Source organism: Mya arenaria, chromosome 17 (assembly GCF_026914265.1).
Source record: "Mya arenaria isolate MELC-2E11 chromosome 17, ASM2691426v1".
Lineage (NCBI taxonomy): Eukaryota > Metazoa > Mollusca > Bivalvia > Myida > Myidae > Mya > Mya arenaria.
In genome coordinates this window covers 34286253-34298931 of record NC_069138.1, presented here as the reverse complement: position 1 = coordinate 34298931, position 12679 = coordinate 34286253, and the positions used below count along the sequence as shown (strand labels likewise).

General features: G+C 36.2%; 1 protein-coding gene across 4 annotated transcripts in view; it reads right to left on the bottom strand.

Moving 5' to 3' along the window:
• Positions 1-4734: 4734 nt before the first annotated feature.
• LOC128224281 (interferon-induced protein 44-like) overlaps positions 4735-12679 on the bottom strand; it is a 41699-nt gene continuing 33754 nt past the window's right edge. For 3 of the 4 annotated variants that reach the window (XM_052934089.1, XM_052934090.1, XM_052934092.1), the window contains exons 2-7: positions 8413-8950; positions 7895-7959; positions 7312-7509; positions 6829-6972; positions 6026-6197; positions 4735-5357 (exon numbers count right to left, since the gene is read on the bottom strand). In XM_052934089.1, coding sequence (XP_052790049.1) covers positions 5008-5357; positions 6026-6197; positions 6829-6972; positions 7312-7509; positions 7895-7959; positions 8413-8941 — 1458 coding nt within the window. In that variant the 5' untranslated portion in view covers positions 8942-8950 and the 3' untranslated portion in view covers positions 4735-5007. The remainder of the gene's footprint in view (positions 5358-6025; positions 6198-6828; positions 6973-7311; positions 7510-7894; positions 7960-8412; positions 8951-12679) is intronic. The other variant, XM_052934093.1, reaches the window with a different exon arrangement.

Below are 12679 nucleotides of genomic sequence, written 5' to 3'. Positions count from 1 at the left end.
TGATTGTGAAGTAAAGCAATTTGACATTCATGTGACTGTGAAATAAACCCACATTCAACGTATTTGACAGTAAAATAAATCAATTTTACATGAATGTGTCCATGAAATAAATGCATATTCCATGCACGTGACAGTGAAATAAACCAATTTTACATGGCTTCGAACTAAACACATATTATATGCATGTGACTGTGAAATGAACCAACATTTCATGTATGTGACTGTGAAATAAACCCACATTCCATGTATGTGAGTGTTAAATAGACCAATTTAGCTTGCATTTGACTGTGAAATATACCGACATTCCATGTTTGTGACTTACATGAACCCACATTCGATGTATGTGACAACACATTTTACATGCATATGTTTTTGAACTGAACACATATGACATGCATGTGCCTGTGAAATTGACCCAAATTCAATGTATGTGACTGTGAAATAAACATATTTTGCATGCATGTGTCTGTGAAATAAACCCACATTGAAATGAACACATATTACATGCATGTGACTGTGAAATAAACACACACTGCAATGAACACATATTACATGCATATGGCTGTGAAATAAACACACATTGCAATGAACACATATTACATGGATATGACTTTGAAATAAACACAAATTGAATTGAACACAAATTACATGCATGTGACTGTGAAATTAACCCACATTGAAAAGAACACACAATCAGAGACATGCATGTGACTGTGAAATAAACACACATTACAATGAACACATATTACATGCATGTGACTGTGACATAAACCCACATTTAAATTAAACATACTACATGCATGTGACTGTGAAATAATCACAAATTGTAATGAACACATATTACAAGAATGTGACTGTGAAATAAACACACATTGTAATGAACACATATTACATGCATGTGACTGTTAAATAAACACACATTGAAATGAACACATATAACATGCATGTGACTGTGAAATGAATACACATTGAAATGACCACATATAACATGCATGTGACTGTGAAATAAACACACATTGAAATGAACAATATAACATGCATGTGACTGTGAAATAAACACACATTAAAGAGAACACCAATTACATGCATGGAAATGAAATTAGCCTTTATTAAATGTATTTGAGTTTGAAATGAATGAACTCACACTAAAGACAACGGTCCTACTGTTATGCAGTAGGTTAGACGGCAAAACGAAAGTAGGTATTTTAAAACCGTTTTATGTAATAATCAGTCTAGTTATACGTACGAGTAAGTATATTCCACAAATTATATTAAATTCCCTACGAAAATCATACCTCAATGTATGTGATCGGGCTGTTTTAATAAAAAATAATTCGCATGATCTTTCATACTCACATTTGACCAGATATCTATGTATACGCCTTCGGTACAATCTTCTATCGAAATAGATCGGCGTTATCACTATACGTATGGCTAAAGTCCCAAAACCCGGTTTTGAATGAATTTAAATGTAAAACTCTTATGGAAATGTCTAAACCAGATCGAGGTGATTAGTTAAAACATGAACTTTAATATAGCGATAAAAAAGTAAATTAGAATAAAAGCATGATTCGAACTCTGGGTCTAAATTGGGGACAACGGAAGGCAATTATGGCAAAGTTTACATGTATTTGCAAGTAAAACTTTTTAACTTTAAACTTTATGGTGCCACTCAGTAAATATCGATACAGGATATTTTGTTGTACGATTATTGCTTAGAAGACCCCCATATCCATTACGGTATACAGTCTGAGAGAGGCTTAGTTTGGTTATAAACACGAATTGAAACTGAGTGACATTTAAAACTGAAGTTGTCAAAATTTGAATGAGTACTTTTTATTGTTTTGAAAGCTGTTGAAGGTTGTTTGAAAATTCTTTAAAGAAAGTTTTTCGTCAGCATATTTGGCTGTAAGGTAGCATTTATAATGCTGCCCTAAGGAAAAGTATATAGTTGCCCTTTCATCTGTCCAACCGTGTTCGGATAAGATATAAAAAAAAATGATGGGATTTCAATATGAATTGAAATATAGAGATGCTGAGATGTGCAGAAAGTATTGTGTTGAATAATCAACCTGCTGAATCTGCTTAATGATTTCCCTTTTACCGTATTGGTTTATACTATGTTTTTGTCCAGAGCATATTGTTTTTGATGAGAGGAGAAGTGTAGTGCACATGAACCATAAGTCTGATTTTGGTATTGCTAGAATAATTGCCTTTTATCTTATTGCCCTTTTACTTATTTTATTTGTCAGAGAATACTTCCCTTCGGTGTTGACTTCCAACTTCATATACCGAAATACCTTATTGAGGAGACGTGCAGTGCGTAAGGAACCATAACTCTGTATTTGGTACCATGTTTATACTTATGTGTTTGTTCAGAGCATAAGTCAAAATGTCTTTGAGGTATTGCCTTCATATACAGATATATCTAACTCAGGAGAGGTGTAGTGTACAGGAACCATAACGTTGTCTTTAGTATTTGTAGATTTTTCCCGTTGTTAGTTTTATACTTAATGTCTGGAGCATGATCCCATATGCTTTGAGATATTGACCTCAAACGTCACATAAAGGTAGACCCAATTGAAGAGTAGTACAGTGCACTGGAACTCTGTCTTTGGTATCGATTTTATACCCTTCTTTTGTCCAGATAATTACTCTAAATGTCTTTGAGGTGTTCGTAGATTTATTGCCTTTCTATAGTTTTTGTAGTTATATTTTTGGAGCAAGAACCCAAATGTTTTGACTTTAAACTTCATAAACAGATATACATATATCTAATTGTGTAGAATTGCATTCATAATAACATTAACACTATTTGTGCGATGATTAGAGTTATTTCCTTTTCATTTGATACTTAATTATCTGTATGAAGCGTTACTCCAGAAAGCTTCGAGGTAAGGACCATACTCAGATATATCGTATGAGCATGAACGCAGTGCACAAGAACCATAACCAGTTCGAGAAATTAGCAATAATTGCCGTTTGTTTATTTCTATTCCTTTTTTCTTGGGCATATTATTTTGACTGCTTTTGCATCTAAATCTTAAGATTTCTCTGTACTTATTTTGGTTGTCCAAATTGCACTAATTCTCTACTAAAATGTGTGTGCCTGCTCTTTTCTTCAACAAATGCTATGAATAATTTGAACTGAAGTATTGATTAATGTGTGTCTGCCCACAACAAACTCCTTTGTCAAAGGTATAACTGGTAGTTTTAAAAACAACTATAATTTGCCTTTTATTTTCAGAAGTTGTACCCCGTTGGTGAGCGTACACCATTTACGATATCCTTTTTTTTCCTTTCATTATCGGCATGAGCTAGGAGTCTGATGGACTGCAAAACTTAAAAAAATCTAAGAGTCTCTGACTCCTTGGCTCCCTTTATTGTCGAACAGGCCCAAACTTTAATATTTGTCGAGTAATGCCCGTTCGTAGAAAAGTAATGCAAAACCTTTAACTTGGCCATTGCGTATAACCGTTTCAAAATATTCACATTCAACTGTGTACATTATATTAGTGATACTATGCACATGTGTAGTAAGACCTATTACTCTGGCCTTATTTGCAGTAAAATTATGCATCTTTGTATTTTGAAAAAGTCATACCTAATGCTCCATAACACTTACTTTGGTTGTTCTTATGGTACGTCCCTTATTTGATTTAAAACTACAGACGAGCGTTGTCGTTCGTTCAACGTCGCTCTTGTTAAATTATTAATTTTTCCATCTATGGATTTTAAGTATGTCGGCATTATCTTGTTTTGATTTTTTTTTAAATAAAAGGGGCATCACTATTATTTAACTATGTCATAAAGGAAAAACGAATTGAAAATCGGCAAGGTTAAGCTGTTAAGCCATTATATATGAAATATGAAAACAGGGTCTATATGGAAAAAAGAGACCCAAATTGAAAAAAAGTATTTCGATTGGTTTGAAGCCCGGGCCACTACGGAATCATTAATTAAAATTTATATAACATTTGTAGATCTTTTTTAATAAATTATATGAAAATAATTATTATTTAATTTTTGTATTGCAAAGTTTAGCTTATTAACAAAGATCAGTTCATATTGGTCATATAAGGGTCTAGTGTTTTGCACATTTATGTCAAAATTATTCGGTATTTGCAACACATAAACTAGGACATGAAAAACATCATGATAAATGTTGCTCAATATTAATTTTGCGTATGTGGTTGAATAACAACTTCACATACCGAAAGTGGATTGTTTCATATTGGTTTTGTTTGAACTTTCATAACACTCGCTATCTAATCTGTCTACATCCATAAACGTTGTTTTTTTATTGGCAGAGCTTCAAATAATGATAGCTTCTGAACAAAATACATGCTAATAGGTCTATAAGCAGATACATCTAAACACAAATGTCTCTATTTTAGGCTCATGAGTTGGGTACTTCGTATTTGGCGCAGTAAATGCTCGGAACCACCTCGTGTTTACCAGTCTTCAGACATAAGTGTATACTACCCTTAACAACAGACTCAAACGCATCTTACACACCGCCTAGAAATGACGTCACCGCTGTCAAAGTACGGGCATTAACAGATTTTAAGTATATAAACAAAAACAGAAGAGAAAATTCGTATTGTTATATTTTCGATAATTATCATTATTTGATAATGTTTATTATATAAAGTGCCAATTTTTTAAGAATTATAAAGTTCAAGGACATAAGTATTCCACAATTCGTCTAAGGCAGTAACGGGCAGTAACAGGTTCTTTTTAAAGTTTATTCATTGAAAACGACAACAAGTAATACACATTTTTATCTTATCATTAAGTATCTGTTTGGTAATGTTTACCCTACGAGGTGCTCAATTCTTAATGAGTTATAAAATTCAGTAACTTGGATAAGTCGTCCACACAAATTTCAGTCACTTGGACAAGTGGTCCTTACAAATTTAAATGGTTTGGACAAATCACCAACGAAAAGGTCCATCAAATCGCCGGGGTACAGTCCCCTGGATTGATTTTCAACATGAAGTTCATCTACTTTGAAGAGTCGTCCACACATTCGGAGCCGCAAAGCTCCACTAGATCTCTGTCAGGTTTGCTACTGGTGGACTCTCTCTTCATCAACAAGTTTTCAACTCCATCCTCGGCAGCATAAATAATTTGTTGAAGAGCGAGCAGAGCCAGACAGTTGATCTTCTTATCGGTGGCGACTTCACATTCATAGTTCTTTACGGGATGGATGGAGTTTCGCGGAAGTCCGAGGAGATCTGATACTTTTTTAACACTCTCTGCAACTTGGGCGCTCTTGAAGACTGTTGCCAAATCCCCGCCAACTTCAGGGTCTATCAGTTCAATGTGAGTCAGGAGGATTGCTTGGGATACGCCTGAAATTAGATACCATGTCAGAAGTGAATTAGTACATGTTTAATTGTAAGTACGGGACGGGTGCATTATTTTTATACGTTAACCTTTCATGAATATGGGCTTACATATTCATAAAATCAAATTAAATTTCAAAATATCTTAACATATCTTGCATGACCTATAAGAAACATAGGTAAACAGGTTGAGCTGTCCCTGACCTTGTCCCTACATCTCTATTTCATACAAATTGCGTTCACTTAAACTCCCACTAGCCTAGTACAGAACATATGTCTCTACATCTATATTCCATACAAATTGCACATTCGGAACTTCTCGGCCATTTTCCATCGAAAACAACCTCAAATGTATATGGCTGGTTTACAATGCCAAAAATCTTAACATTTAACTACACTGCAAGTAGATCGCGTAGTAATTTCAAATTAGTAGTTAGGCTTTATGACTTTTCTCTTGGGATTCTCAATTATCTATACAATAAATACTTCACTGGTAATCAATTGAAACACGAGTATTAAAAATACAGGTTTAAACACTACAATTAATAAATACTATCATACGAACTTCCTCTACGGATATACTAGCATACATCCGAGCTTGTTTTCGATGGCAAAAGGCCGAGGAGTTCCGAAAGACAAATTGCATTCAACAGTACTCCAATAAGCCTAGCTACCTTTCCTGATACAGAACATTTTCAAGGCACGAAGCTTCTGCAGTATTTCAGCGGACAGACTGTCAAGGGACGAAGCGTCCAGCACGAAAACCACGCAGTGGGTCTTGTCTTCAAGGTTGGGACGCACGACAAAACGCGCATCGTCCAGTGATAACTCGACTTCGGGATTAAACTATAATGGAAAGTTAAATAGTAAAACAAGAGGTGTCACAGGAATGTGACAAATGTCCCCGATTAGGCCAGTCGGATGGATAACCATTAGTCAAATACATATAGCATATATGCTGAATAAAAGTTTGATTAGAATCCCATTTATCTTAACACATGTCATATTTGTTTTGCAAAGATGTTTGGCTACATAATCTATCCGGTGCAACATTGATCACAAAATGTGACCTTGAACTTTGCGCGCGACACTCTCCACTGTGTATTACAAAAAAAACCAAACATTATACTGACAACCTTTAATTGGCAATCATAAATGTGTGAAAACCCATTGTGACTGCGCACTTTCACTGAACCTTTCAATTAAGACAGATGAAACGGAAAACAAACATTATAAATCATGGTCCGTAAGTTTTTGAAGATGGTCCGTAATGTCCCTAAATCTGGTCCGTAATGTCCCTAAATCTGGTCCGTAATGTCTGGTCCGTAATGTCCATGGTCCGTATTGTCCGTGACCCATTAAAACTAACATTTATACTGTCGCCTATACGTTTTCAGTTAAAAAACCAAAGCTTTGGATGAAGGGCTAATGTTATAATTGTAAAAAAGAAAAAAAATCATCTTATTTTGACCTTTACCTCATAATATTCTGGTATATGTCCTTCTACAAGGTGCTTGTACTCAGTCAAATCCAGGCATGCCTTGTCTGATATTCCTCGTGTGTCACACAGCTTGAAACTCAGAGAGCAACAAGCCTCCGTCTTAACCGTGTATGGGTGATACTAGAAAAACAAAACTAATGACTCTATGCTCAAATAAGCTTCTAAAGTGATACGAAGTCTACATCAGAGTGCTTTAAAATTGGTGTTGATATCTGTAACGGTGTGCAATTTTGCCAAGGGCCAAGTTTGCACAGCGACGAAGATGCCGACGACAAAAGGCTAAGATAACATCTCCATTTTTACGACTTCAACAGCTAAACTCTTTTAAACACCCCCACTCTGCAAGTAGGACTGTTATCTTACCTTTAATGATGACCCAATCGTTAACGAGTTTTGCCTGATACTCATACAATTTCTACACATGAAAGACAAGCTTACCTTGCCTTCATCAAAACTTACCGTATTTGTGACGCTTGTATCCTCTTTCCCACAGGCGGCCCTGTGACTAACCCGGCCCTGGAATGCGGTCATTATCGTGTTACAGAAACTTGACTTGCCGGAACCAACAGGTCCAATCAGTGTCAGCCTGTAGCCGACCATTTTTGCTTTTCCTGGACTTTTTTGGCTCTGAATTGCTGTAGTAAGTTCAGAAAGTGTCTGGAAGGAAATTGAAAATGACGGTCAAAGTGAGACCTGTATACTGAATAACGTTAAACAGAAAACCAAGATTCAGGCCAAATATCACAAAAATCAAATCTCAGTACTCACAGTCAAATCTCAGTCACAATGACAACTCATTTTAACCACAAAACTTCAAAAGATATTCAAATTGTATATGTTCTTATTCTTTTTAGAAACACACGTTATCATAGAATGTGTTTTTGGTAAACATGTGGACAAGTCTAATTATTGTAATATTCTAAGTTGTAAATTTGTAAATCATTTTACGCCAAATGCCACCAAATAAATCAGTCAATCAATGACTACAATATCGTATGACATTTTAACGAGATTTTTTGCACTTATAATAAGAAGTGAAGACCTTGGTGGTCAGGTCAGGAACAGTTCGCCAGCTTTTCTCCAGTTGTACGTCTGGCTCCCTTCCTTCTGAACATCAAAAAAGACAATACCGACATGCATAAAAAAGATATTGTAAAAATAAATATGATGAAATAAGAATAGTATTTATTAAATGTTTATCATCATCATCATCATCATCATCATCATCATCATCATCAGCGGCGGCGGCGGCGGTGGCGGCAGCAGCAGCAGCTGCAGCAGCAGCAGCGGCAACATCATCATCATCTGCAGTCTCATCGTCGTTCATATTTTATTATTTGACGTTTAGTACTTTAGACTTAAGACATACCCTTTATTAATAAAAGTGTATTGAATAAATAATAATAATGAAATTAAAACAATATATTTAAACGTACATCATCATCATCATCATCATCATCATCATCATCATGATCACCACCACCACCAACATCACCATCATCATCATCATCATCATCATCATTGTCATATTTTAGTATTTAATATGAAGTATAGTTATACCTGTAAGTTGATACACTTCAAGCTCATTGACGACCGAGTTTCCGTTGTTAATCTCTGCCCACGATGATACTCCATCCATCTTATAGCACACAGAAAAAGAGTTGTTTCCGTTCAGTTTAAAAACACCTTCTGATTCTTGAACGGTATTGCAGAATGGGTAAAGATCATTTGAACCAAATAAGGGTCCTAAATTTGCCCTATTAAAGATACTTTGGGTGGCATCTTTAACGCAGAATATTTTTACTGTTTTCTTTCCAGAGAATGTTAGTTGAAACAAAAATGCAGCTGTATCACTGCTGTGACCATTCATATTTTGATCCCAATCCGTTGAGGTGTATCCCCCGAACACCGACCCCGAGGGATTATACAGTACAGTCACAGTAGGTCCTTGTTTGTCACATTTTGTGTGGAAGGTCTGCGCCGAGCAACCATCTCGTGTGATAGCGTACAACAAGCGGAAGGTCTTCGGACCCTGTCCAATCCAATCCTCAAGTTGACCCTTCTGTTCTCGTGAAAGTTTTCCCGCCATGGGGAGATCCTGTCGTCAAAAAATGGTACACAGATGAGCACGGCACAAACGACTATTTTAAGAAATATTTCTTAAAAGATGAATCCTGCCATTTTTTCGAATTAATAAAACAGTGGAATCAAGAGCCTGGAGGAAGCCATTTCGCCTGAGTTTATTTCAATGTTAACAATTCTAAACGAGCACAATGCCACAATCTGATATAATTCCATGAAGAATGAGTTCTTTTTCAAGACATGCAAGAGACTGTGAAATGATTCAATATTTTATGCAAATGACTGTGAAATGAAAAAGAAATCACATGCGTGTAAATGTAAAATAAGCCACTATCATATGCACGTGACTGTAAAATAAACCAATATCAAATATGCAAGAGACTGTGAAATAAACCAATATAACATGCATGTGACTGTGAAATAAACCAATATCACATGCATGTGACTATAAAATAAACATATACCACATATAAGTGACTGTGAAATAATCCAATATCATATGCATGTGACTGTAAAATGAACACATACTACATGCATAATTTGCGATATGAACACACAGTTCAAGCAAGTGACTTTGAAATGACAATACATGTATATTACATACATATGACTTTGAAATGAACATACATGTATATTACATGCATATGACTTCTAAATTAAAATACATGTATATTACATGCACGTGGCTGTGAAATTAACAAACATGTATATTACATGCACGTGACTGTGAAATGGACCCATATAACATGCACGTGACTGTGTAATGAACCCATAGTTCATGCATGTGTCTGTGAAATGAACCCATACAGCATGCATGTGACTGTGTCATGAACCCATTGTACATGCATGTGACTGTGTCATGAACCCGTATTACATGCATGTGACTGTGTCATGAACCCAATGTACATACATGTGACTGTGTCATGAACCCATATTACATGCATGTGACTGTGTCATGAACCCATTGTACATGCATGTGTCTGTGAAATGAACCCGTATTACATGCAAGTGACTGTGTCATGAACCCATTGTACATACATGTGACTGTGTCATGAACCCATATTACATGCATGTGACTGTGTCATGAACCAATTGTACATGCATGTGACTGTGTAATGAACCCATATTACATGCATGTAACTGTGTCATGAACCCATTGTACATACATGTGTCTGTGAAATGAACCCATACAACATGCATGTGACTGTGTCATGAACCCATTGTACATGCATGTGACTGTGTAATGAACCCATTGTACATGCATGTGACTGTGTCATGAACCCGTATTACATGCATGTGACTGTGTAATGAACCCATATTACATATATGTGACTGTGTCATGAACCCATAGTACATGCATATGTCTGTATAATGAACCCATATTACATGCATGTGACTGTGTAATGAACCCATATAACATGTACGTGACCGTGTCATGATCCCATTGTTTATGCATGTGACTGTGTCATGAACCCATATAACATGCATGTGACTGTGTCATGAACCAATATTACATGCATGTGACTGTGTCATGAACCCATAGTACATGCATGTGACTGTGTAATGAAACCATATTACATGCATGTGACTGTGTCATGAACCCATAGCACATGCATGTGTCTGTATAATGAACTCATATTACATGCATGTGACTGTGTAATGAACCCATATAACATGTATGTGACTGTGTCATGCTCCCATTGTACATGCATTTGATTGTGTCATGAACCCATATAACATGCATGTGACTGTGTCATGAACCCATATTACATTCATGTGACTGTGTCATGAACCCATATAACATGCATGTGACTGTGTCATGAACCCATATTAAATGCATGTGATTGTGTCATGAACCCATATTACATGCATGTGACTGTGCCATGAACCCATTGTACATGCGTGTGACTATGAAATGAACCCATTGTACATGCATGTGACTGTGTAATGAACCCATATTACATGCATGTGACTGTATAATGAACCCATAGTACACGCATGTGACTGTGTAATGAACATATACTACATGCATGTGACTTAGTGACGAACCCATATTACATGCATATGACTGCATCATGAAACCATAATAGATGTATGTAATTGTGTAATGAACCCATATTTTATGCATGTGACTGTATCGAGAAACCGTAATACATGCATATATGATTGAATCGAGAAACCGTAATACATGCATGTGACTGTGTAATGAACCCATATTACATGCATGTGACTGTGTAATGAACCAATTGTACATGCATGTGACTGTGTAATAAACCCATACTACATGCATGTGACTGTGTCATGAACCCATTGTACATACATGTGTCTGTGAAATGAACCCATACAACATGCATGTGACTGTGTCATGAATACATGCAACATGCATGTGACTGTGTCATGAACCCGTAATACATGCATGTGACTGTGTAATGAACCCATATTACATACAATTGACTGTGTCATGAACCCATAGTACATGCATGTGTCTGTATAATGAACCCATATTACATGCATGTTACTGTGTAATGATCCCATTGTACATGCATGTGACTGTGTCATGAACCCATATAACATGCATGTGACTGTGTCATGAACCAATATTACATGCATGTGACTGTGTCATGAACCCATAGTACATGCATGTGACTGTGTAATGAACCAATATTACATGCATGTGACTGTGTCATGAACCCATATTACATGCATGTGACTGTGTCATGAACCCATAGCACTTGCATATGTCTGTATAATGAACCCATATTACATGCATGTGACTTTGTAATGAACCCATATAACATGTATGTGACTGTGTCATGATCCCATTGTACATGCATTTGATTGTGTCATGAACCCATATTACATGCATGTGACTGTGTCATGAACCCATATTACATGCATGTGACTGTGTCATGAACCCATACAACATGCATGTGACTGTGTCATGAACCCATATTACATGCATGTGATTGTGTCATGAACCCATATTACATGCATGTGACTGTGCCATGAACCCATATAACATGCATGTGACTGTGTAATGAACCCATATTACATGCATGTGACTGTATAATGAACCCATAGTACACGCATGTGACTGTGTAATGAACCTATACTACATGCATGTGACTGTGTAATGAACCTATACTACATGCATGTGACCTATTTACGAACCCATATTACATGCATATGACTGCATCATGAAACCATAATAGATGTATGTAATTGTGTAATGAACCCATATTTTATGCATGTGACTGTATCGAAAAACCGTAATACATGCATGTGACTGTATCGAGAAACCGTAATACATGCAAGTGACTGTGTAATTAACCCATATTATATGCATGTGACTGTGTAATGAACCCATATTACATGCATGTGATTGTGTAACGAACCCATATTACATGCATGTGACTGTGTAATGAACCAACAATACATGCACGCGGCTGTATAATGAACCCATATTACATGCATGTGACAGTATAATGAACCCATATTACACGCATGTGACTGTGTAACGAACCCATATTACATGCATGTGACTGTGTCATGAACCCATATTACGTGCATGTGACTGTGTAATAAACCCATATTACGTGCATGTGACTGTGTAATAAACCCATATTACATGCATGATACTGTGTAACAAACCCAGATAACATGCAGGTGACCTGTATCATATAACCATAACATATGCATGCGACTTTGCAAAGAACCCATATTACATGCATGTGACTGTGTAATG